Source organism: Lithobates pipiens, unplaced genomic scaffold (assembly GCF_037356315.1).
Source record: "Lithobates pipiens isolate NorthernLeopardFrog02 unplaced genomic scaffold, aLitPip1_a1.2 Scaffold_8, whole genome shotgun sequence".
NCBI lineage: Eukaryota > Metazoa > Chordata > Amphibia > Anura > Ranidae > Lithobates > Lithobates pipiens.
Window position 1 is genome coordinate 566,317,095 of NW_027507903.1, and position 27,933 is coordinate 566,345,027.

A 27,933-nucleotide genomic window follows, 5' to 3' on the forward strand; every position below is an offset into this window, starting at 1 on the left:
TCGGTGTCTATGGATCTTGCTTTATTCATTGGTGTGCAGTCATGTTGGAACAGGAAGGGGCCATCCCCAAACTGTCCCCATAAAGTGTGGAGCATGAAATGGACCAAAAAGTCTTGGTAATGCCATAAGAGTTTCCTTCACTGGCACTAAGGGACCAGGCCCAATCCCTGAAAAACAACCCCACATCGTAACCCTCCTCCACAAAATGACTTGGACCAGTGCACAAAGCAAGGTCCGTTAAGACATGGATGAGCAAGTTTGGGGTGGAGGAACTTGACTGGGCTGCACAGAGTCCTGACCTCAACCCGATAGAACACCTTTGGGATGAATTAGAGCGGAAACTTCAAGCCAGGCCTCCAACATCAGTGCCTGACCTCACAAATGCACTTCTGGAAGAATGGTCAAACATTCCCATTAGAGCCGTACAATTCTGGCTAAAATGAGAATTACAATGTTTTTGCTTAGAAGATAGATCACGATTCTCTCACGAATCATCTTTCACATTAAAACAAAAAAATTGGGCTAACTTTACTGTTTTGTTTTTTTATTCATTGAAGTGTATTTTTTCCCCCAAAATTTTCCCTCTCTTGCCACGATCCGGTGCCCTCCGCCACTTTACCAGAGCTGTGAGCAGCGGCAGAGGCGATCGCGTCTGTCCCCTGGGCTGACATGGAGATGAGTGAGGGGAAGATGGCCCGTCTCCATGACACTGCAGGGCGGAAGCGACGTCAAAACGTCACTTCCGCCTATAGCTCTTAAAGGGCCAATTTATTTTGTTTATTTTTTTAAATGACACATTTTTATTTTTTTATTGCATTTTAGTGTAAATATGAGATCTGAGGTCTTTTTTCTTTTTGATCCCAGATCTCATATTAAAGAGGTCCTATCATGATTTTTTTATATTACAAGCGATGTTTACATTCCTTGTAATAGGAATAAAAGTGACACTTTTTTTTTTTTTAAACAGTGTAAAAATAAAAAGTAAAAGGTAAAATAAATAAGAAAAAAAAATTGTAAACGTGCCCATCCCGCGGAGCTTGCACGCAGAAGCGAACGCATACGTGAGTAGCGCCCGCATATAAAAACAGTGCTCAAACCACACATGTGAGGTATCGCCGCGATTGGTAGAGCGAGAGCAATAATTCTAGCCCTAGACCTCCTCTGTAACTGGTAGAATTTTTTAAATGTTGCCTATGGAGATTTTTAAGGGTAAAAGTTTGTCGCCATTCCACGAGCGGCCATGTTGGGTATCAATTTACTCGGTGTAACATTATCTTTCACAATATAAAAAAAAATGGGCTAACTTTACTGTCGTCTTATTTTTTAATTAAAAAAAGCGCTTGTAAGATCGGTGCGCAAATACGGTGTGACAGAAAGTATTGCAATGACCACCATCATTTTATTCACTAGGATGTTAGAAAAAAAATGTATAATGTTTGGGGTTCTAAGTAATTTTCTAGTAAAAAAAACAAGCCAGTTTCTAACTTGTAAACACCACATCTAAAAAAGAGGCCCGGTCTTAAAGTGTTTAAGCAAAAGTTTTAGGCAGGTGTGAAGAAATGCTGGAAAGTAAGAATGCTTTCAAATGTAGCACTCCGTATTGCCCCTTAGGCCGCGTACACACGCGCGGACTGTTTGCCCAACCTTGTTCGTCAAACAGTTTCGGCAAACAGTCCGCTCAAAATTTGCATGAGCGGACTTGCCCACACACGAGCGGACTGTTTCAACGAACTGTTTGCCAAACAGTCCGCTCAACTTTTGAAATGAACGGACTCGCCCACGTAAGGCGGAGGCAAATCCGCCCATTTCGAGCGCGTGTACAGGTAGGCGGGGCCCGCGAAGGAGACGTCGCGGGCTCCGCCGCCTGGAATGGGCTTAAAGGGGAACCCCAACGCCGAAAAAAATCGGCGTGGGGGTTCCCCCAAAGTCCACACCAGACCCTTGTCCGAGCACGCTACCCGGCCGGCCAGGAAAGGGGGGCGAGCGAGCGCGCCCCCCCTCCTGAGCCGTACCAGGCCGCGTGCCCTCAACATGGGGGGGTGCCTTGGGGAAGGGGGGGCCGCGTGGCCCCCCCACCCCAAAGCACCTTGTCCCCATGTTGAGGAGGACAAGGGCCTCTTCCCGACAACCCTGGCCGTTGGTTGTCGGGGTCTGCGGGCGGGGGGCTTATCGGAATCCGGGAGCCCCCTTTAAGAAGGGGGCCCCCGGATACCGGCCCCCCACCCTATGTGAATGAGTATGGGGTACAATGTACCCCTACCCATTCACCTGTGAAATAAAGTACAAAAAAAAACACAACACAGGGAAAAAATATTTTATTGCACAGCTCCGGGGGTCTTCCGTCTTCGGGGGTCTTCTCGCCGGACTCCTCCGCTATCTGTGTGTAGCTCTTTTACTAGCGGAGGAGTCCGGCTTTCTTCCTCCCCGCCGCCGGCCTCTTCTCCCGACTTCGGGGGTCTTGTCCCCCTCTTCGGTTCTTCTGCCGGGCCACCGCGCCTTCTTGTAGCTCTTTTGCAGGCGGTGGCCCGGTCTTCTGTCGCCGCTGTCGCCGCCGCCGCCGCCTTCCGTTCTTGTTCTTCTTCTTCTTCTCCTGGAGATGTTGACTCGACAAGCTCTCCGGCCGGAATGCCAGAGCCGCGCTGTGCGGTCACTTATATAGTGACAATGGGGCGGTGTCACATGGTATATGTCACATGGGTTGGTCACATGGGTTGATGTCACATGGGGACTATGACATCGTAAGGGGGCTGGGTCACCATGTGACCAACCCATGTGACATATACCATGTGACACCGCCCCATTGTCACTATATAAGTGACCGCACAGCGCGGCTCTGGCATTCCGGCCGGAGAGCTCGTCGAGTCAACATCTCCAGGAGCAGAAGAAGAAGAACAAGAAGAAGAACAAGAACGGAAGGCGGCGGCGGCGGCGGCGACGACAGCGGCGACAGAAGACCGGGCCACCGCCTGTAAAAGAGCTACAAGAAGGCGCGGTGGCCCGGCAGAAGAACCGAAGGCGGCGACAGAAGAACGGAAGGCAGCGGCGACAGAAGACCAGGCCACCGCCTGCAAAAGAGCTACAAGAAGGCGCGGTGGCCCGGCAGAAGAACCGAAGAGGGGGACAAGACCCCCGAAGTCGGGAGAAGAGGCCGGCGGTGGGGAGGAAGAAAGCCGGACTCCTCCGCTAGTAAAAGAGCTACACACAGATAGCGGAGGAGTCCGGCGAGAAGACCCCCGAAGACGGAAGACCCCCGGAGCTGTGCAATAAAATATTTTTTCCCTGTGTTGTGTTTTTTTTTGTACTTTATTTCACAGGTGAATGGGTAGGGGTACATTGTACCCCATACTCATTCACATAGGGTGGGGGGCCGGTATCCGGGGGCCCCCTTCTTAAAGGGGGCTCCCGGATTCCGATAAGCCCCCCGCCCGCAGACCCCGACAACCAACGGCCAGGGTTGTCGGGAAGAGGCCCTTGTCCTCATCAACATGGGGACAAGGTGCCCCCTTCCCCAAGGCACCCCCCCATGTTGAGGGCACGCGGCCTGGTACGGCTCAGGAGGGGGGGCGCGCTCGCTCGCCCCCCTTTCCTGGCCGGCCGGGTAGCGTGCTCGGACAAGGGTCTGTTGTGGACTTTGGGGGAACCCCCACGCCGATTTTTTTCGGCGTTGGGGTTCCCCTTTAAGCCCATTCCAGGCGGCGGAGCCCGCGACGTCTCCTTCGCGGGCCCCGCCTACCTGTACACGCGCTCGAAATGGGCGGACTTTCCGAGCGGGAACAGTCCGCTCATTTCGAAAGTACAGCGGACAGGCCCACACACGGGCGGACTGTTCGCTCAAACACAGTTTCAGCGGACAGTTTTTCGGAATTTCCGAAAGACTTTGCCCGTCCAACTGTCCGCTGAAACTGTCCACTGAAAGCCCACACACGAGCGGACTGTCCGCCCAAACACTGTTCAGCGGACAAGGTTGGGCGAACAGTCCGCCCGTGTGTACGCGGCCTTAGGCCGCGTACACACGCGCGGACTGTTGGCCCAACTTTGTCCGTCCAACAGTTTGAGCGAACAGTCCGCTCAAACTTAGCATGGACGGACATGGCCACACACGACGGACGAACAGTTTGCTGAAACCGTGCGCGATGACGTGAACGGCACGTACGACGGGACGAAAAATACGACGTCCTATACACTGCAATGCAACCTTCCGACGTGGAAATCCTTTCTGAGCATGCGCGAGACTTAGTTGGCCGAACAAGCCTACACACGAGCGAACAGTCCGCTGAAACCTTGTTTCAGCGGACAGTTTTTCGGAATTTCCGTAAGACCTTGTTCGGCCAACTGTCCGCTGAAACTGTCCACTGAAGCCCCACACACGAGCGGACTGTCCGCCCAAACACTGTTCAGCGGACAAGGTTGGGCGAACAGTCCGCGCGTGTGTACGCGGCCTTACTCATGCAGTTGGGCAACAGGGATTTTGTAGAACTTGCACAATAGTCAAGAATCAGTCAAGGGTTGGGTTGGTTTTGTTTTTGGTTTATTAGGGGATGAATTTAGATAGGTAAGTATGGGATGCCCAGAACTCCAACTTGAATACAAACCGAGGACTTGCTAACATTCTGGCTGCTAAAAGAGACTATGCTGTCCGCCCATAGGATTAATGGATTAGCTCAACTGGTAGCAATAAAATGGTTCCATCCATTGAATGCAGACGCTCTCTTTCTGTAGAATATGCTTATGTACCTGGCTGTTCCTTAAATCCCCAAGGAAGAGGTGTAGGGTAGCTTTCCAGCCATTAAATGGCACTAAGCTGTCCCTTGGTAGTAAGTAAGCAAAGGTATTGCATCTTGTTACTACTCCTCTATCAGGTTCCGGGGATGTAGTGGTTGAGGTTACTCACTTAGGCCCTTTGGTGAACCCCGAAGCTCAATCGACCGCTGCACAGACCACCTCCTGAACAGGTCTTGATCTTGGCTTCCAGGATGGCTTCAGCTAAGCCTCGCTGTGGCTGGAAAGGGACATGAGTCTTTAGCTGCTCCTGACTTCTCTCTCTCAGTACAGGGGTCCACTCTGGGCTACTGGACCCTGGGCTCTCCTCTCCTGCTGCCAGGCTCCAGAATATTTATGGCCTATCTCCCCACCTTCGGGGTGGTGGGTGGCAGTGGACGGTGTCAGTAGTTTTTTTTTATTTTTAAATTATTTTTTACAATTAAATTTGTTTTGTTAATTTTTTTTCATAATGCTTTTTGGGGGGAGGGGGTTGGGGCAGTGAACAGTGTTGGTAGGGCAGGGGAGAGTGGTGTCAGTAGTTTTTTTATTTTATTTTTTTTACACTTTTTAAAGTGGTTGTAAACCCTTACAAACCACTTTGACCTACAGGTAAGCCTAGATTAAGGCTTACCTGTAGGTCCAAGAAATATCTCCTAAACCTACATGGTTTAGGAGATATTTACTAAAAGACAGGCATCGCTGTCTACGGCCATGTGCACTGGGCATGCCGCTGCTAACGGCGATATGCCGTTAGTGGCAGCTCCCGTGCGCATGCGCGGGAGTGACGTCATCGCTGCTCCAGCGCTGTGCGTGGCCGGAGCAGCGATAACCGGAAGAAGATGGATGCTCCGTGCTACAGGGGACAGCGGTGACATTGCTGGCTCCTGTGTCAGGTAAGTGACACATAATGGGCTACTATGCGATGCATAGTAGCCCATTATGCTTTACCTTTGCAGGGAGACAAAGAGGAAGTAAATCCATCTGGGTTTACTTCCTCTTTAATTTATTAAACATTTTTTATAGTTTTCTTTTAAATTTTTTGGGGGACTTTGGCGAGATGTCAGCATATACACTTGTTAATTTTTTACTTCAAAGCAGATAGATATATCTATCTGCTTTGAAATAAAGTAAAAAACATAACAAATAAACAAACAGCAGAAGCTGTTTGCAGAGACAGAGTCTGTCTTCATAGCTGTTCCCCGCCGCACCGATCATTTGCAGAGATCGGGAGGCGCTTGTGGGTGTGCGGGAGCCGCCACAGAAATGCGGAAGTCTCCCGCACCTTGCGGGAGACATGAGATGACTGATCTCTGCTCCTCCACCCTCTAGAACTCTCCAGCAGTTCCAGAAGCCAAGGGGAAGGAACAGAGACTCAGTCCTGAACAGCACAACAGCAATTAACCCTCAGCTCCTTGGCCTACATAGGAGCTAAAACTACATGTCCCTATTCTGTAAACCAGAGAGTGCTACACAAAAATATACATTTTAATTGTTAATTTTTATCCATTTACAATATGCAAAGTGACTGAACAGAAGAAAAATCTAAATCAAATCAATATTTGGTGTTGATTTGGCCTTTGATTTCAAACCAGCATCAGTTCTTCTAGGTACACTTGCACACAGTTTTTGAAGGAACTCGGCAGGTAAGTTGTTCCAGACATCTTGGAGAATTAACCACAGATCTTCTGTGGATGTCGGCTGCATCAATTCTTCTGTCTTTTCATGTAATCCCAGACAGACTCCATGATGTTGAGATCAGGGCTCTGTGTGGGCCAAACCATCACTTCCAGGACACCTTGTTCTTTATACTGAAGATAGTTCTTAATGACTATTGCTGTATGTTTGGGGTCATTGTCTTGCTGGAGAATAAATGTGGGCCCATCATGCTATACTATGAAGGAGGAATGTGAATAGTCCCACGTTTATTCTCCAGCAGCACAACAACCCCAAGCCTGGCTGAAAAACCCCCCAGGGAGGAAATCACCCTGTCTTACCTTGTTGCTAGGCCGTTGCTAAGACCCACTGCTAAAATGAAATGAATGAGCAAATGAGCTACAAATTACTGAGAAAAAATTCCAGCTATCAATACAATAAGGAATGGCTACAAATTTTGTAGTGGGAATTTCTTAAAATAAAAGAGGGGCCGATCGCTTTAAATAAATTTTACATCTGGCATTAGCCCAATGGTGGCCATACATACTTCATGTTTAGTATCCGATCAATGCGTGATTCGATGAAAGCATATAAACAGCCATAAACTCCTTTCCAATTGATTGAGACTTGGTTTCGATTGGATTCAATCAAACCCATTTAATTGGCTAGGGGTAGAAAACGATTTATCAATTGTTTGTGAATACGATCATATTTTGATCGAACAGATTATGAGATTACATGGTGGAAACAGAGATGCGTTTGATCATTTACAGTCGTGTCTGTGGCATATCGACTGAATGGGTTGTCAGCTATCCAGTTTTAAATTTTCAACACTGGGATGTTGGTCTCAATGTCACAATTTTATACCAGATGTTAATATATGGAATCTTTATCTTTATATTATTATTCTAGTTTTTAACACTTATATTTATTTGTATCTCCCATAAGCATTGGAAAGTCATTTTTTCATCTTTTCGTCTATTAAATCTTCTGTCCTTTTTGTTTTTAACTTTGGATAGTAAAACATTTTTTTTTCTGCCAGTAAATACCTTATGCAGCCCACTTACCGTTTCTTGTCTGGTAAAAAGCCTAGGCTTATGACATCATGCACAGCTCTTTCTCGCTCTCGTGAGTTTGCAAGGAAAAGACGGGGGTGAGTCATAAGAGAGCCAATGAGAGCTGCAGAGCTGGAGGTGTGTGTCTGTGTAAATCCAGGAAGTAAACAGGCAGCAGTTTCAGCTGCCCATAGTCAGGTCTGGTGCAAGGATTTTTGACACCCTAGGGGAAACCTCATTTTGCCCCCCCCCCATTGGCTCCACCCTTGACTCCACCCTTCACTCCATTTCCTTTGTCCTACCCATGTCCTACCCCACCTTTTGAATGAAGCTCCAATCAAATGCAGTCCACTGCCACCCATCAAATGTAGCCTTACCAGCTCCCATCAAATTCAGCCTACTCAATGAAAGTTTGCTTGCTTCCACTCATTCAGAATTTGGGACACAGACATAGTCCTCTGCCGCTCAGACTTAGTTGCTTGCTGCAGAGAGAAGAGAGTAGGAACAACAGTGGCCGGGAGCCCTAGGCAGCAGTGCGCCCTAGGCGGCTGCATAGTTTGCCTAGTGGTAACACCGGCCCTGCCCACTTTATATATAAAATAATATGCCACCCCCATCCAATCATCTGCAACTATTACCTTTTGTACCACCACCCCCTCCCTTTAGAATGCAAGCTGTACGAGCAGGGCCCTCCTGTACCTTTTGTATTCTACTGTAATTGTGTTGTCCCCTCCTATACATTGTAAAGTGCTGCGTAAACTGTTGGCGCTATATAAATCGTGTATAATAATAATATGCAAAATGGTTGGAGGGAAGCTTCAGAATGGTAAAGATGTTTTTATTATAAATTATGTGAGCAGACTGCAGTTCCTCTTTAAATTTTATATTGAATATTCGCTTCTAACGAAGAAAACTATAGATCGATTAAGATTGATTATTCGTATTGGAAACAATACTGAAAAAATCAATTTCTTTTCCAAATCAATCTCTTAAGATAGGCATAATCAATTTATAGTTGGCAACTTATTTGATCGATATGATACATACAGGGAAGTGGATTTTTGATCGACAGATAAGATACGATCATAATAAATAATCAACCGCCACTGCTGTTTCCACCATGTAATCTCATAATCTGATTGTATGAAATAGGATCATAAAGAAAGTATCTGAGTGCTGCTGATCAATAACATTCCGCCCTGGCCGAATCTGATCGAAATTGAGTCTAAATCGAACAGAAGGTGAAGTTATGGCTATTCAATCATTTTGATTGAATCGTACATCGATCTCATAAAAATGTAAACTTTCCACCATAAATGTAAAGATGATGAAACAATGTATTCTGTTCAGGATTATATGTATTATTGTAATATATATTATACTGTAGATATATATATATATATATATATATATATATATATATATATATATATATATATCCATATTATATAAATCATATCACATGGCGCACCTTGGTATATGCTCACTATGGAGATGCATGCTGGGTAATCCCTAACTCTGATCACTTTGTTTCAGCCACACATGGGTTAATCAGACACGCCGCCCTCTCTGATCGAATTCTCCGCCTCTTTGTTTTTGTTCGGCCAATCACAGGGCGCACATCCCCCATACAGGAAGTAAAGTGTGACCATGTGAAGCCTTCAAGGGTGAGCTGGTGTCAGTGATCATGTAAGTAGAGTGTGTCTGATGGATCTGGCTGTAATCGCCTCTATTCTGCTGCAATGTTTCCTGATCTCTTCCTGGATTTGACATTCCATTCAATGAATGAGCCCTCATCTGCCTTCACATTTCAAGCAAAATCCAATCTAACTGCTTGTCAACTGGGCTTTTCCTGGCACCTTTTGTTTGCAGGTTTAACCCCCTCAATACCGGGCAATTACGCCCCCCTCCTACCTAGGCAATTTTTCAGTTTTCAGTGCGGTCACGCTTTGAATGACAAATGTGCGGTCACACAACACTGTAACCATGTGAATTGTGATATATATATATATATATATATATATATATATATATATATATATATATATATATATATATATATATATATATATATATATATATATATATATATATTTTTTTTTTTTTTTTTTTTTATTGTTTTCTTCACACAAATAGAGCCTTTTTTTTTTTTTTTTTTTGTGGTGTTTAACCACTTCAATGCTGGACACTTATACACCTTCCTGCCAAAGCCAATTTTCAGCTTTCATCGCTGTAGCAATTTAACTGACAATTGCGCGGTCATGCAACACTGTACCCAAACTAATTTTTTTTATCATTTTGTTCCCACAAATAGAGCTTTCTTTTGGTGGTATTTGATCACCTCTGCGATTTTATTTATTTATTTATTTAATTTTTTGCACAACAAATAAAAAAAGAAAACTTCTTCAATGACCGGCACTGATAAGGTGGCACTGATGGGCACCGATGAGGTGCCACTGATGGGCACTCGTAGTCAGCACTGAAGGGTACTGATAGGTGGGACAGATGGGCACTGATAGGTGGCACTGCTGGGCATCACTGCTGCTGCCGCCATTCTCGGTGAGGGAATCAGGAAGTGAAGCATTGCGGCTTCACTTCCCGGTTCCCTACTGCGCATGCGCGAGTCGCAAAGCGCAATGGGAATGGTCCGCACTGTCTCTGGGACCCGTGTGTGTCCCAGCAGACAGGGCGCCGGGACAGGAAGAAGCATAGACTCCCATGGGAGTCTATGCCCGTAAGTGGATGCAAATACCAGGGGGGAGGGTTCTGGTGAGCGAAAGTTCCACATTAGGGTGGAACCCAGCTTTAAGTGCTTAATAGAAACTAGGATGTCACGTCCTCTTTATGAAGAGATAAAAGAGGTTTGTTTGTGGCTATTATAAGGTTTACCTATAGGTGCTGTATATATCTCCTAAACTTGCACCGTTCAGGAGATATTTACTGTATACCCCGCGCTCTGAAGGAACAGCCGCCCATGCCATTTTCCGTGGCTGGTGGCTCCTGCACAGGAGTGATGTCATCGCGGCTGTTGTAACTCACAATGAACACGGAAGAAACAACGTGGAAGATGTCAGCTGTCTCTGCAGCGTGCGGGTTGCCATTTGAAGGTACTTCTTTCGAAGGTAAGTATTTCATAATGAGCTAGTATGTGATGCATACTAACTCATTTATGCCTTTTGACTTACTTTTTTTTTATTTTTTTAAAGCAAAAAATCATAAAAAGCCTGGACTGGAAGTGACAACATGACATCGCTCTGGTCCTCCAAGGCCATAGAGTCGTTCAAAGAGTGTTAACTCTTTGATCTCCTATGGGAGCACAAAGCCGCACCATCGGCTCGTTTCTTAGGCGAACCGGGGGTAACGGTAAGTCCAAGAAGCACCGGCGCTTTGGAAACCAGCCCAGCAGCTCTTGAACCTCTCGGGCCAGTTTCATGAGAAAACCGTCAGTCTGCTGAAAAAAACAGTACTGGGGATCTGGCTGTTATCTACAGCCATAAACCTGGTAAACCACTTGCAAACCACCATGTATATATAAGTATTGCGGTTCCTGTAAGGCATGTTAAAGCGTGTTATACCACTGGAAGTTTTTTCCCCCTGCAAGGTAAAGTCATAATGTGCTAGTATCACTTACTAGCACATTATGTGACACCTTGAAACGAAGCTGTTCCAGCACCGTGACGTCAGCGATGCAGCCACTTCCATCTTCACCCGTCTTGCTTCTGGGTTGGCAGGCTCCAGCGCTGTGAGTGGCTGGAGCCGTGAAGCCGGGAGCCGCCATTCACGTCACAGGGCTTGGAAGGAATGGTCCGGGTGGCCGTTTCTCCGGAGTGCATGTGCCAGTAATTTCCCTGGCTGCATGTAATGTAAATATCTCCTAAACGCTACATGTTTACACATGCTTTACACTACTTATAGGTAAGCCTTATTATAGACTCAACTATAGGTAAAAGGCAGTAATGGAAGTTCACATTCTCTTTAAGATTTTTATATATATATATATATTCTCTTATTTCCTGTTTTTTTTTTTTTTTTTTTTTTTTTCTTTTCTATTCAATTCATTTTTCTATTCTATTTTATTCTTATATTTTCTATCCTTTTCTGTTCTATTTTACCCTATTCTATTAATTTATTTTCCGTTCTAAGTTTTTGAATTTGATTGGACAAAATTTGTTTCATTATTTCAGCTTCTTTTCAAATTCGTTACTATTGTAATTCGGAAATCCATGTCGAATATAAACTGTTGTAAGACTTAATGGAAATTATGCAGTATATTGCAAGCACAGCTCTGTTAAAAGATATGTTAACTTCTGGCAATAAATAGGCCTTCTCCATTCTCTTCACTCAAAGGCAAGCCGCTTTGGAAGTCACAGCCAAGTACTGCCGTAATGAACTGGATGAATATGGACAGTGTGTGACAAACAAGCCGGGGACGTGGCATCACGATTGTCATGCGTTAAAGGTCAAGGTGGCCCAGTGTACTTCATCACAGTGAGTATCTAACATTTTTACCTGTAAGGCTGGGTTCATATATATGCGGGTCTGGTATCGGTGTAGAGTCCGGTGCGATTTCTATTCAGTGGTTCTGGTGTAAATTTGACACTGAAATCCCACCTGAATGCGACTGAAAAATGCACAGGACCCCCCCTTTTTTTTTTTTTTTTTTTAATTTGCACTGCAACCAGCCTGCATGTATGTGCAGCTGCTACATTGAAACCCAGTCTGGTTCACATGTTATGCAAATCAGGTGCCAAATCACGTGCGGTTCAAAATACATTTGATTTGCATATGTGAGAACCAAGCCTAAGGGTTTTTTTCACAGCATGTCTGTTAAGCTGCATTTTTCTGCATAATACCACCTACTGTACAGTGTTTATGGTGTGAACCGGGAATATAGAAGGGCTACAGCTGTGTAATTCGTTCACTGAGATCTGTAAGTGAATGAACTATCCTAGGCCTATCGGATACAAACGGAGTGCGATAATTAGAGATGCACCAAAATTTCGGGTGCTGAAATATTTTGCCTGAAAATTGTGTTATCGGCAGAATTCCAATAAGAGAAAAAAGGTGTTGATAATGGCACCGAAAATGCATGCAATTTTACTGCAAATTAGCGTCTTTGCTGCAAACTCACTGCGTTTTTGCTGCAATTTTGCACTGATTTAACCATGATTTTACTCTGCTTATGGAGTGTTTTTATAGGTCATGTCACTCAAAAACCGCATTAAAAAGATAACATGGGTGCGTTAGTTATGCGTTCTTGCTGTGTTTTCAATGCATTTCAACTGAGAGGTGTGTGGTGTGGTTTTTTTTCATTTTTTTTTTTTTTGCCCCTCTCTCCAAAAATGCAGCAAGCAGGATTTTTAACACCACAATCGAAGCGCATTAGACCAGTGTGCAGACATACATAGAAGTTAAAAGGCATTCATTTTTCTTGCATGCCAATAATGGGCGACGATAAATTAATATTTCTTTAACCACTTCCAGCCCAAGCCGATTCTGGCACTTTGCTCCTACATGTAAAAATCATTATTGTTTTTTTCTTTCTAGAAAAATACTCAGAACCCCCCAAACATTAGATATGTTTTTTTTTTTTTAGCAGAGACCCTAGGGAATAAAATGGCGTTGTTGCAACTTTTCTAATGCATTTTTTGGGAAAAAAACAGTTTCATGAATTAAAAAAAAAAAAAAAAAACAATAAAAGAAAACGTAAAGTTAGCCCAATTTTTTATTTTTCTCAAGTCATCTTCCAGGACGGCACACCTGAGAGATGAGAGGCTCCTCCCTACAGGAAACACAATCAATCGACAGCTGTTTTAAGTCCCCACCCTTCCCCTTGATCCTCAGTTTTTGATTGTGTTTCTCCCTACACAGCGAAACTGTTTGTTTTTTTCCAAATGACCCGAAGCCTGGGGCTGGTGGTCTCCCCCTGGGAGCCGGACCACAAGCCTGGGAAGCCTCTGGGTCTGGTAGGATATTCTTGTCCTTCCTGGGGGGTTCCCCTATCTTTTCCTCAGGGCGGGCAGCAGAAATTGGAAGAGCCCCCCTGAGAGCTGAAGGACCCTGGGTACAGTGGTGTACCCAGAACTTCAGGGGCCATTATCCTGTCTCCCCCCTCCTTACCTGTACAGGTGGCTGTTCAGACGGGGGTGCTGGCCATCGGTTCTTTCCAGGGGGCTTGTCCCCGACTCCTGGGTCCCCGGTAGCTCGCGTGGGCTGCCGGAGAGGGCGTGGCAACAAGCACCCGCGTCATTTTCAAACTTCGGGAAAATGGCAGCGGCGTTCTTACCCAGGAGGGAAGGCTGAGAGTCAGTAGGAGCAGGCGCCCACATCCTCCTTTCTCTAGAGCGAGGAGGCACCAGTTTACTACGGTGGATGTCTGCCTTAACCACCTCAGATATGAAGATGGGAATGAGGAATGGAAGGCATTGCCCCCCCCCCCCCCCCCATGTATATAGACTGACTTCCCTATGGGGACAGCAGTTGGGGGGGGGAGCACTTTGGCGGCTATCCTCCTTGCGTGTGGACCATAAGGATGGAAAAGCAAGCCCGCTGGCTGTGGCAAAAAGAGGAAGACGACAACGGTGAGTACTTTACTTTCCTTTTGCCGTGGGAATTTAGCTGCAAAATCCCCAATTCCAGCCAGAGGGTTCCTGGGCATTTGAGATCTCACCTGGGGTCTGGATTCAAATAGCCCTTAAGCTTCTGCTAAAAACACCAGCCGCAGCTCCCTCTTACATCAGAGAAGCTGTATGGTGGACAGGTGGTGCAGAGGAACGAGTGTGCCTAAACCACTTCAGATGAGAAAGAGGTAGGTAGGCCATTGCTCCCCCTTCCCCGTGTATATACTGACTGGTGCAGTGCAGAACCTGGGGTCGGGATACAAATAGCGCAGACGCCACTGCTAAAACCACCAGCCACAGCTCCCTCTTACAGCAGAGACACTGTGGTTATCGCAGCAGTAGGTTGCCAGCCTCTCCCTACATGCCCAGTTGTGGTACATTTAGTAGGGATGAATATAGCGTACAGAGGGGACCTGGTAGATACAAAGTTACTTACAGGCCAGGTATACCACTGAACAGGTTATTAATTGGGCAGTGGTTGGTGGATTCAGAAGCTCCCCTGGTCAGCAGGTGCACTAGGTTACCGGCCCTATTAGCCCAGCTGCTAGGAATCTGAAGTTGCTTCACAATGTTTAAAAGCTGACCTAACATTCAAGGATGGGCAGAGACCAAGCTACTGTGTGGCACAGTAGGGGTTCCCTTGTCACAGATCCTCCTTTTGGGGGTTGCCTGCTATAGTTAACTTTCATAAGCTCCAACCTCCCACTCCACCTTTACACTGTGTTTATATTATAGTGTAGGAGGTAAGAAGAAACTTATTTTTTATTGGTTTGGGCTACAATCCACGCAGTGGCAGATCTAAAGGCGATTCACCATAGATCGCTCCCTACATCCTTTTAATTGAGGATTTTCTGTGCAAACCTATGCAAGAGCTACATAATTGTTTGAAGCCTGCAAATAGCTATTTACCTCCCAGGCTAAACTGGTAACCACCTCTTCTAGAGAGGTCTTAAATTGGTCTCTAGGGCTGGGCTCATTGAGACTTTAGTTGCTAATCAGCACCACCTGGATATGTGCTGGCTAGCGTTTGCTCAGTCTATGGAGGTAAGGTAGGACAACAACTACTACTAATAGTAGGGTGTCCAACCATTTTAGGATCTGTTCCTTCTCTGGTGGTGAAGGTTTAGTATCTACAGCCCAGGCTATGCCTATGAAATAAATTGCCTGTTGGTTATTTCATAAAGGGATAGACCATGACTCCTCATTGGCTGCACACCAGTAGACCTCAGTAGTGAAGGTTTGTGCTTGCTGGGATGTTTTTGTGGCACAGCAGAAATACACATTGAGATTTGTGACATCTCTGCTTATAAGGGCTATATTGCTGTACATCAGAAATGCACTGCACTGAAGCTTGTTTGCTGTCCTTTATATACTAAAGGTACTGCTTTGTTTGGCTACAGATCAGAAAAATACAACAGTGAAGGTGGTCTGTACTTTCTGGTTTTGTGTTGCACAGCAGAAATGCACATCATTGTGTCTGGTGACATCTCTGCTCATAATGGTTATATTGCTGCACATCAGACATACACAAGATTGAGGTCTGTCTGTGGGGCTTTGTGTCCTGTTTTACTGCCTTGTTGGTTACTTATCAGAAAGGCAGCAGTGAAGTCTGATGGTCCTGATTTGCAGGGCGCTGTGCTGATTCAGACAGTGCTATTAACAGCAATGGCTGCCGAGTTTAAACATGCGATTTGACATGTTGAGTCGCATGACAAATCATTTCAATATGGATGTGCTATCTCTATTCATAGTGTTTTATTGTTGCACATCAGATTTGTACAGCATTAAGGTCTGTGAGGTTTTGTGTCCTGTATTACTGCCTTATCAGAAAGGCAGCAGTGAAAATTGATGGTTCGAATTTGTTGGGCTACATAGTAGAAATACAAATTGAACCCCTGCCAGGTGTAGTACATATACTGCCTTTGGTAATCCATGTAGCACCACAAAGTGGTGTTGTGCTGATTTTAGCCATGCGATTTGACATGTTGAGTCGCAAGGCCAAATCGCTTCAATATGCATGTGCTATCTCTATTCAGAATTGTTATATTGTTGCACATCAGACATATACAAGATTGAAGGTTGTCTGTCCTTTTATGTCTTGCATATTCTGCCTTATTGGCTGCATATCAGAAAGGACACAGCAGTGAAGGTTGCTTGTCTTTTTCTGATTTTGTTTTTGCTGCTCAGCTGAGAGACACATTGAGGATGGTGGCCTCTCTGCTCAGTATTGGTATATTACTACACATCAGACATACACAAAGATTGAATGTTTGTGTCCTGTATGTCCTATATTTACTGCCTTATCGTTTGTATATCAGGCTAAGCAGTGTTTCTCATGGATCTACCTTTCTGCATCTTAGGGATACACAGCAGGGGTTTGTTGGCTGCAATCCTCCAGGGAGTCACAGCATTGGGGACCCCTTACTGGTTCGACCTGAAAATTGCTATTTGTTTTTTTTTTTTTTTTTTCCCTGCGACCTGTGTAATCTTGAGGTCTGTGGATCCAGGAATCAGGGACTGCTGGTGTCGCACAGACACAAATGGTACCCATTGGAAGCCATAGTATATGACTTCTCATGCGTCTTGCAGTCCCAAGTCGCAGGTTGGGTCGCACGGGTGTGGGAACCCTAAACTTATCTGTCCCTTCTGATTGAGGTTTTGCTACACAGCAGGAATACTCATCATGGCGTTATTGTTTTATTTTGCAGCAGACCAGAAAGATTGCAGCTGTAAAGGCTGTCTGTCTTTTTCCTCAGTGTCTGCTTTTATGTTGTTGCACAGCAGAAATACTCAAGATTGAAGCTTGCTGGTGCTTTCTGTTTCAGAAAAACACAATGCTGCAGGTTGCTCGTGTCCTTTCTCAGTGTTGTTTCTATCTGAACTACACTACAGAAGTGCATGACAGAAAGGATTGTCTTGTGTTCCATATTTTTCCCTGTGGCATAGCAGAAATGCACAACACGGGAGTTGGTGTTCATATTAATCTTATAACTGTGGTGGTTTGTCAGAAATACACAACATGGAAGTTTGGGTCTTTCTGTCTTTATAGCCTTGTTTTGCTGTACATAGGTAAAGCACAACAGTAAAGGGGGTTCCTGTCCTTTCCGTATTTATATATCAGTTATGACCTAGCTAGCTGCACTAAAGAAATACGCAGCATTTAGGGTTTGCTTGAGTCTTAATGTTTTTACGTCTTGGCAGCACATCAGAAAACCAGACTATGAGGACTGTTTGTCTACGTTGAGGTTCAGATTTGGGTCTCTTCCCATATTTGATATATTGGTTTAGCTAGTCACACTCAGGCACACAACATTGTTGTCTATGCTTGTGTCCTTTCTGTCTAAATCTATTGTGCCGTGCCCACAATCTATGATCATTTTATTTGTGATATTAATAATGCATGTATCACCTTTTGTATTTCAGCCTTCTTTTCCATGGAGGGGCCAGGAGTTCGGGCTGCAGCTGCCACATGTCAGAAAACCTTGACCACTTGCATTCAGGGATGCCAGAACCATTTCCTAGGGTTGAAGCCCTGTAGGGTTATGGGACACTGGAGGAAGGGGATAATGAATCGCCCTGTTTAGTAAGAACTTGGAGAGTTCTGTTCAGAGGAGTATTAGGGCCTGAGGATGAAGTATAAAGATGTATACCCGATCGAATAGGTTTCGGCTTGGTGCATGGCCTTCATTTTGCCCTTTTAGCAAAACTAGACATAGCAATATGGGTAGTCTACTCCTGCTAGGGACTTTAATTCTCCTGAAGAAGGCTCTCAGGCGTAAGTAAGGACATAGATTGGGCATGCCTTAAACCCAGGGTTCAAGCTTCTGTTAATCTATTTCCCTTAAGTAGGCTTCCCTTTAGTCTTTTGCTGACATAAAGATAAAAAGGAAGCAGTTTTATTTCCCTCAACAGGATAGTGTTAAGACAGGCCCTCTTATTGATTAATGTAGTGTCCTTGTCTTACACAGGTCTCTTATTTATCTTTTTAGTGGTTCTAAGTAGCACCTACAGGCATAATAGGCCATGGTTGTTAGATGTGTGAGATAGGCAACATTGCTAACCTACAAGTTTAACATGTTTTCTGATTCCATTTTTAAGAGCCCATTTCACCTAGATACTGCATCTGAAGCGGAAAAGGCAGGAACATCTGTGGAGCAGACCTGCAGATCAGCCGCATGATCCAGCTAACATGCCTTCATCAAGCATATGAGCGTATGGAGTGGAGGTAAAGCTCACTGCAGAGCCAAGGTTCGCCAAGAGGGTTTTGCAGTGGCCCCACCCTAAGGTAGGCCTGAGGTACTTGTTTATCCTCTCAGGTGTGCCGTCCTGGAAGATGACTTGAGAAAAGTACCAGTTACTTACCGGTAACTGTCTTTCTGGGAAATCTTCCAGGACGGCAGGCCTACTTCCCGCCCGTTGGAGGAGGGAAAATTCTAGAACACTAGAAGGTGAGTACCTATGAGGAATGATTTCCCTTGTGAACCTGGTTCAGGAGTTACTTCTCTACAAACTGAGGATCAAGGGGAAGGGTGGGGACTTAAAACAGCTGTCGATTGATTGTGTTTCCTGTAGGGAGGAGCCTCTCATCTCTCAGGTGTGCCGTCCTGGAAGATTTCCCAGAAAGACAGTTACCGGTAAGTAACTGGTACTTTTTTTGTATAATGTGAAAGATGATGTTACGCCGAGTAAATAGATGCCTTACATGTCACACTTTAAAATTGCGCACACTCGTGGAATGGCACCAAACGTTGGTACTCAAAAATCTAGGCGACACTTTTTACAGGTTACCTGTTTAGAGGTACAGAGGAGATCTTGTGCTAGAATTATTGCTCTAACACACGTGATGATACCTCACATGTGTGATTTGAACACTGTTTACATATGTGGGCACAACTTATCTATGTGTTCACTTCTGTGCGTGGACATGCAGGGATGGGGGTGCTTTTAAATTTTATTTTATTTTTATTTAACACTTTCTCTTTTTTACATTTTTATTTTTATTTATTTATTTTTTTATCGCTTTTATTCCTATTACAAGGAATGTAAACATCCCTTGTAATAGGAATAGTGTGGGACAGGTCCTCTTTATGGAGAGAGATGGGGTCTATAAGACCCCACATCTCTCCTTCAGGCTGGAATGGCCAAGATCAAAAAAATAAACTGTCTGTCTGCCTTTCTAGCCAAGTCCCCTGCATTATTTACATCCGCCGGCCCGTGAAGTCATAATGCCCAGGCCTCTGAGGGTCACAGAAATGACGGGACCAGAAATGATTATGCTCAACTTCCGGCGGTGACCGATTTGGTCTCCGGCTCACCGATCGCACAGGACCTCCCCTCCCGTCGCCTGTGAGAACGATCAAGCGGCTGAACTGCTGCTATGATTGTTCTTATGGTGCACAGAATCGCCAACCAAAAAAGATGATATCTGGATGATGCCTGTAGCTGCAACCATCATTCAGATATCCCCACCCAAAGTCCAGGACGTCATATGACATACCTTGGGTGGGAAGTGTTTACATTGATGATATTAATTAAAAAGTTGAATATAATAAAATTTTATATAAATCTTTTTATAAACCTGTAATTTTCGGTTTTGGCATCAAAATTTCCATCCGGTGTCCCTCTATAGATAATTACTGCACTCCTAGCCTATTGACAATTCCATCAGCTCTCCAACTGAAAGCATGTACCTCTGTACAAACAAGGAGCTGGAGGAACAGTCTGCAGGGGCCTGACATTGCACCAACCATCCACAGACCGTGGGTGCAATGCACATTTTTATTTACCTGCAAAAAGCATGCATCAATTGCATTGAGGGACGCCCCCTTGGAGTTTATCAATGGCAGAATTTTTTTTTATATATATATATATATATATAATATTACACATATTACACACACGTATATGTACTTTTTCAATTTTTTTTTGTATACTAATAAAGTTGGCACTATTGTGCCTTTTAATAATTTTTTTAATTATAGATATATATATATCTATCTATCTATCTATCTATCAGGGGTTGACAAATTTGCTTTGAATTTAGGAGCCAGTTTTTTTTTTTCAGCTCCCGGGGTAAGGCCACTCATTTTCACCCCCTATCTCACAATGGAGCACCCAGTCAATAACTCCATTGAAACGCTGTTACATCAGGGGTATGGGCTGACCAGAAAGAGTAAGGCTGGCAACAGATGGAACTGGCTGGCACTGGCAGGTGGCACTGGTTGCCACTGGAAGGCACGTGGAACTGCCAGATGGCACCGGCAGGTGACACTGGTTTGGAACTGGCAGGTGACACTGGTTTGGAACTGGCAGGTGACACTGGTTTTGAACTGGCAGGTGACACTGGTTTTGAACTGGCAGGTGGCCCTGGTTGGTGATGGCAGGTGGCCCTGGTTGGTGATGGCAGGTGGCCCTGGTTGGTGATGGCAGGTGGCCCTGGTTGGTGATGGCAGGTGGCCCTGGTTGGCGATGGCACTAGTTGTCACTGGCAGATGGCACTGATTGGCGGTGGCAGGTGGCACTGGTAGGTGGCACTGATTGGCGGTGGCACTGGCAGGTGCCACTGGTTGGCACTGGCACTGATTGGCAGTGGCAATGATTGGCGGTGGCAGGTGGCACTGATTAGCGGTGGCACTGGTTGGCGCTGGCAGGTGGCACTGGTTGGCGCTGGCAGGTGACACTGGTTGGTTGCAGGTGGTATTGATTGGAGGTGGCACTGGTTGGCACTGATGGGTGGCACTGGCAGGTTTCACACGGAGCACTCTGTTACTGAAATGTAACAGAGGAGCTGGCAGGACCCAGCCGGGGTGTGAAACTGACAAGTAACAGAGAGGTGGATATGTCAGATTTCAGCCTGATGTCAGGGTGGGCGGGATTCAGCAGCTATCAAACACCAGCCAACGATTGGGCTGCTTAAGAAAAGGGGCGGGCCACATACCCGTAGCGGCCCGCCCAGATCCCATTGGCTGGTGTTTGATAGCTTGCAGGGTCCCGCCCCCACCCCGGCCGGGTCCCGCCCACCCCGACATCAGGCTGACAGATCCTCCTCTCTCCATTGCGTGTCAGTTTCACACACAGCGCGGTGCTGCAGAGTGTGAAGGAGGGAGGAGGACGGCAGTCAGTGTTAATGCTGCTGCATGTCTGGGGCATCGATAGTGAGTGGGCTGGTGGCAGCTTAGGCGCCAGGTCGCGATTTCTGGTCGCATTGGCGACCTGGGGTTTGTCGAGCCCTGATAGAGAGAGAGATATATATATATATATATATATATATATATATATATATATATATATATATATATATATATATATATATATATATATATATATATATATATATATATATATATATATATATATATGTGTAAATGTCAACATTTATTAAAAGGCACAATATACAAAAAAATAGAAAAAGTACGTGTGTGTGTGTGTGTGTGTGTGTGTATATAAATATAAAAAAAAAATTTTTTTTTCTTTCTTTCTGCCATTGATAAATTCCAAAGGGGCATCCCCCAATGCAATTGATGCTTGCTTTTTGCAATGTTATTAAGGATGTTGGCAGTTTCACACAACATTCAATTCTCAAAAGAAATAGATTTATTTTACCTGCAGATATACATTGTATTGTATTGTATGGGCATTTATTATTTCTTTTCTAAAGAAACAGTGGACTTCAAATCTTACCCAGCAGTAGGCACTACATACTCTGATCTCTAGGTGGCGGTATTGCTACATCATTATTCAAAACCATAACTGCATTTTCATTGATTTAAAATCCACATAAGATTAAGCTTTAAATAACATTAATCTATTTAAAATGCTCTTATTATAAATACAATAAGGACTGAATCTGATTTGTATTTTTATAGACTTGTCATTTATTATAATGATGCATAAAATATATAGCACTTGTGTGGTTAAATATTAAATGCAAAGCTAACAGCATTAAAAGTAAGGTTAGCACATACCGCCAGCTGGAGAAGGTCTCAGGTAAAGAATACTCAAACCCAGTCACTAAAATCTTGGATAAGCTTCAGCTTGTTTTTGTAAATTTCAATCCTCTGTGTACAGCTTTTAACCACTTGCTGACCAGCCTATAGTAAAAATACTCCCAAATAAATCCCATAGACTCCCACTTCTAGTTTCCGGGCCATAAAAAAAAAAGTTCAAAAGGTCTTTTTGACCCCAGATCTCACAATAAAGAGGTCCTGTCAACATTATTTCTATTACAGGGGATGTTTAAATTCCTTTTTAATAGGAGTAAAGGTGATAAAATAAATGGATAGTTTAAAAAAGTAAAATAAGAAAAAAAAAAAGTGCTCCATTCCTCCATGCTCGCACACAGACGTGAACACATATGTAAGTCATGCAAACATATGTAAATGGTGTTCATGTGAGGAGCGAGAGCAATAATTCTAGCACAAGACCTCTTCTGTAACTTTAAACAATTAACCTGTAAACATTTTTTAAAGTGTCGCCTATGGAGATTTTTAAGTACCGTAGGTTGTCGCCATTCCCTGAGCGTGTGCAATTTTAAAGCATGACATGTTGGGTATGTTATCTATTTACTCGGCATAACATCATCTTTTATTTTTACAAAAAAATTGGGTTAACTATATGGTGTTTTTTTTTTTTTCTAATAAAAAAGTGTATTTTTTCCAAACAATTTGCATTTCAATGACCGCTACCCAAATACTGATATAAAATATTATGATTGCCATTTTAATTTCTAGGGTCTCTGCTATAAAAAAAATAAAAAAATATAAAACGTAATGTTTTGGGGGTTCTAAGTATATTTCTAGCAAAATAAATACTGTTTTAACCACTTTCCGACCAGTCGCCATCATTATACGGTGGCAGGTCAGTTCGCTCCTGCGAATCGCCGTACTGGTACGTCGGCTCCTTTAATAGCCATAGCAGGCATAGGGGACCCGATGCGCATGGCTGGCGGCCAGGATGTCCGCCGTGTTTTTGTGGGCATAAGAGCCAGAACGGGGATCTGTGTATGTAAACACACAAGTCCCCATTCTTACAGGGGAGGCGAGACAGATCTGCTGTTCCTAGAAACTAGGAACAGCAATCTGTCTCCTTCTCCAGTCAGTCCTATTCCCCCCACAGTTAGAAACACACATGAGGGAACACATTTAACCCCTTGATTGCCCCTAGTGTTAATCCCTTTCCTGCCAGTGACATTTACACAGTAATCTGTGCATTTTTATAGCTCTGATCGCTGTATAAATGTCATTGGTCCCAAAAAAGTGTCCGAATTGTCTGCAATGTCGCAATAAATATCCCAAATTGCTGCCATTACTAGTAAAAATAACAAAAATACAGTAAATCTATCCCCTATTTTGTAGACTCTATAACCGCGCAAACAATCAATATACGCTTTATTGCAATTCATTTTTTTTTTTTTTTACCAACAATTTGTAGAAGAATACATATTGGCCTAAACTGATGACATTTTGTTTTAAAAAAAAAAAAAATAAAATAAAAAATTTTGGGATTTTATTTTTTTTTTATTTTTTTTGTTTCAAAATTGTGGCTCTTTTTTTGTTTATAGCGCTAAAAATAAAAACACAGAGGTGATCAAATACCACCAAAAGAAAGCTCAATTTGTAGGAAAAAAAGGACGTCAATTTTGTTTGGGTACAACGTCGCGCGAGCGTGCAATTGTCAGTTAAAGCAATGAACTTCCGTATCGCAAAGAATGGCCTGGCCGTTAAGGGGGAAAATCCTTCCAGGCTGAAGTGGTTAAACTATTAAACAAAAAGTTCCAGAAAAGGCTAGTGGGTTTTAATACATGTCCTACAATGTCAATGGCAGCAAAAAAAACCATTGATTTAAAAAAAAAAAAATGAAAAAAAGAAAACCTAAACGCTTCATTTTTTTTTTCTTTTTTTTTTCGTTGATTGATTTGATTTGGCACATATTTAAACACGTTGCAGATCTTGATTCCATTTCTTGTCCTCTAGTCCCATCATACAGAAGATCCGTTCTCAATGTGTAGAGCCCTTTACAGCCTTTGAACAGTGTCTAAAACTAAACCCAACAGTGGTGGAAAAGTGCTCCCAACATGTCGCTGACTTCCTGAAATGTGCCGAAAGTGTCAAGGTGACAGAATAGCATGGAAGAGGTAAGAAGCAAAAACATAGATGAAAATCAATTTGCGTGTTGGATGTCATTCAATTTATGCCTTAAAGGCATTGTACACTTTCAAATATTTTTATTGTTTGAACTAGATATTAGTGCAGTGATTTTTTCCCTGTGTCGTTTTGTTTGCCTTACCTTGTAGGGCAGGGCTTGACAAATTTGCTTGGAATCAAGGAGCCAGCTTAAAAAGTTAGGAGCCAGGTCGGTAACGGCGATCCGGACCTGTCCCTGGCCTGACATCTGCAGCGCTGCCCATTGATTTTTCCCATATGTCCATGTATTCATTCACCTAGCTCGTTCCTATTCCTTAAAAGGTGACTCCACTTTCGTGGGGGGAAAAAAATGGCAAATAACGAAAAAATAATATACCATATACAATTGTGACACAAATCATATTATAATTTTAATGTATTAAAACATTCAAACATTAAAACATAGAAACTTAATTTCCTGCTTGTGTGATTGGCTCACTGTTTTTCCCAGAAGTCTACATTAAAATAAAAGTCAGATTCCAGGCATCCCCTGCAACACAAATGTCATTTTTGGTGAGATACTTCCAATAGGAAAATCGTGTCTAAAGTATGCAGGCCCTGCAACTTTCCTCATTGGTGCCTTGCAGGTGCTGCAGCTGATTAATAAATTTTAAAGCACTCCCATTAGATTCACTTTCCCACATGGATACAAACACACAGGGATTTCTTCAGAATAACAAAAGGTAGGAATCTGAAACAAAATTTGTTAAAATGTGTTTTTTTTTTTTTTCCTCTCAACAAAAGTGGAGTTACTCTACTCACAACTTCTGATCCATAAGGAGTAAACAGCTGCAACGCTTAGGCTGGATTTACATCTATGCATTTTTAGTGCTTTTTGCATTTTGCAAATTTGCACTACAGTCCATTTAACATAATTTCTTATGGAACACGTTCTGTAGTGCAAATCTGCAAAATGCAAAAAGCACTAAAAATGCGTAGGTGTGAATCCAGCCTTAAAGTGGTACATCACTGCCTGGCCTGCTCCCAGGTTTTGGGCGTGTGCAAGCTCTGTGTTGACAGTCAACACAGAGTTCTGTTCAGAGAGAACAGGGAGAAGAAACAAAGATAACTGTTAGCAAAAGCAGTGCATTTTTCACACATTACAGATCGTTTCAGCAGACATTGAACCCATCGATCGCACTAGATGTTAACCCCTTCCCAGCTAGTATCATTAGTGCGGTGGCAGTGTATAGTATTAGCTCCGATCACTTTATTAATGTCAGTTCCCCCCAGCCAGAATGGCCACTGCACTATTTATTGCAGTCCTATTATAAGTCACTGATTACTGCCATTAGTAATATTTAAAAAATAAAAATCCAGTGTGTGTGTGTGTGTGTGTGTGTGTGTGTATGTATGTATGTATATATATATATAATTTATTATAATTTATAGTTTGTAGGCACTATAACTTTCACACAAACCAATCAATATACAGTACACTTATTGTGGGTTTTTTTTTTTTTTTTTTTTTTTTTTATGAAGGACATGTAGCATAACACATTTTTGTCCAAAATTTATGAAGAAATTAGATTTTTTTTTTTTTTCATCTTGTAGCAGAAAGTTTTTTTTGTTTGTATCGCAACAAAAAAATAAAAAAACTATGGTGTTCACATACCACCAAAAGAAAGCTTTATTAGTGTGAAAAAATGATATAAATATTGTTTGGGTACAGAGTTGCATGACTGCACAATTTCCAGTTAGGGTAGCGCAGTGCTAAATGGCAAAAAATTGCCTGCTCATGAAGGGGGTAAATTCTTCCAGAGGACGTCAAGTGGTTAAAGGGCATTCCACCCGCGTGAAGCCTCTTGCTTTTTAAATATCTCAGATACTTCAGTAGTTCTGGTCCGCATCAGCCAAGGTCACAAACACTCGGGGAATGTCTGTTTTCTGAAAATCTGGTTTAATTCTGTAGCTTTCCATCATAACACCTTCTCTTTTTTTGTTTTATTATTCCCACAGAACTATGACCAGATACCCAGACTGTTGACTGCTGTCTAGAGCACAATCCAGACACTGAACATGAAGAATCATTAATATTATGGAAGACAGTCATTGCAAAGACCTGTCATAGTGTTCACATTCACTTCAATGGTGTTTGTTTTTGGAATTATGGATAAGGAATGGATAAAAATGTCCAGATTGTCTTCCAGTATTCGAAAGATGGTGCCCCCTTTTTAACAAAAAACTATACAACCTAGATGGATTATATACAGACTGAACAGCTGTTTGTTTAAAGGAAAAAAAACGTAACCAGGCAATGAGCAGTCAAATTCTTTTATGTTCTTAATAAGCAGTAAATGAGCTTTTAAACAAGACTGACCTCTGTAGCTACAGCTACTGTGGAGGAATTCATTCTCAGATCTTTAAGAGAAGACCTGTAGTCATCCAAGTCTGGCCTTGGCACTCTGCACTCCACCTGCTCTTTGTTTACATTAACCATTAGCAAACCCACTGGCTGATAGTCACTCCAGGGAGGGGGAAGAGGGCTGTTATTTAAAGTGAATATGTTTTTGCTTAAAATGAACTGTGTTAAAGCAGGTGGTGGTGCATGCTTTACCAGATTATGATATCGTGTACATGGGCCCTGAAGGAGTTCAGTTTTTCTGCTTTTATGCCTGGTTCACACTATTGTGACTCCGTGCCGTGTTTGCACAGTCATGGCAGCCCATTAATTTTAAATTGACTGCTGTGCCTGCGTTTAATGCAGGAAAAGGTTCCTGCGTCATTTTTAAAATGCAGCAGAAGGGAATTTGCATGGTGCTTTTGCACCATGCGTTTTCACGGCGGTTCTCACACCCGCCGCTGCAGTTTTTAGATGCGTAGAGGTGTCATTAGGAATGAATGGCAGCCCTGCATGTTTTTAAAGTGCAGCACATTTTGGCTGCAGGTGGGAACTGGTGCAATTCCCACAACATTGTGAACAAGGCCTTAGGATTATCTACTCCATAGTGCCTGTGGCTACAAAGTTCATTGAGTGTGTGTATTAAAGCTTATTTACTGCTGAAGAATATGTAAAGTTTTAAATGTCAATAGGCTGGCCACCATTCTACTTTTGCAGATAGGTTCCCAAAGTAACGATTGTACAAAGTGGGAAAATCCAACAAGAGAGCTAGACACCAGCATATAGCTTTGTGAGGATGATGACTTCACGTTAGAACCTAAGTTGACATCACCCTTCCCATTATCGGTTCTCATCCTGTGTGCTGACCTAATCTTACCACACTCCTTACAATCTAATTGTACAATCTCCTTTAGATCTACCAACAACATATAGTGCAAGTGCCTGCGTAATTGGATGCAAGATGATTAGATTAGGTAGGTCCTCATACTAAATGATTTTGGTAAATCTAAAGTTGATTGTAATGTGTGTGGTGACCCTTAGGTGATGTTTTTGGTGGGTCATAATGATCCAGATATTTTATTCTAGTTTTTTTTAACATCGGACTAATAAAGCAATCTAAATAATTTAATGGTTTTGTGTGAAAATGTGTCATCTTTCAATTTTGTGCAAATATTTTCTTTTAGAATAAACATCATATGTACTGTAGGGGAATAATATGGTAATCAAATGATACGGTTAAACGTATACACACTGCCTTCTAATTGGTTATTAGAACAAATTAAAATTTTCTATTTGGCATCTGCAGTCGATAGGCTAACAGT

General features: G+C 43.3%; 1 protein-coding gene across 1 annotated transcript; it reads left to right on the forward strand.

Moving 5' to 3' along the window:
- Positions 1-9,016: 9,016 nt before the first annotated feature.
- CHCHD5 (coiled-coil-helix-coiled-coil-helix domain containing 5) lies at positions 9,017-27,740 on the forward strand. The gene is made up of 4 exons (XM_077470133.1): positions 9,017-9,158; positions 11,817-11,957; positions 24,061-24,221; positions 26,230-27,740. Coding segments are annotated over exons 1-3 (294 nt in total). The 5' UTR covers positions 9,017-9,156; the 3' UTR covers positions 24,212-24,221; positions 26,230-27,740.
- The last annotated feature ends 193 nt before the right edge of the window (positions 27,741-27,933 follow it).

Coding starts and splice junctions, on each gene's coding strand:
- CHCHD5 (XM_077470133.1), top strand. Junction 11,958..24,060: donor GCCCAGTGTACTTCATCACA/GTGAGTATCTAA, acceptor CTTGTCCTCTAG/TCCCATCATACAGAAGATCC.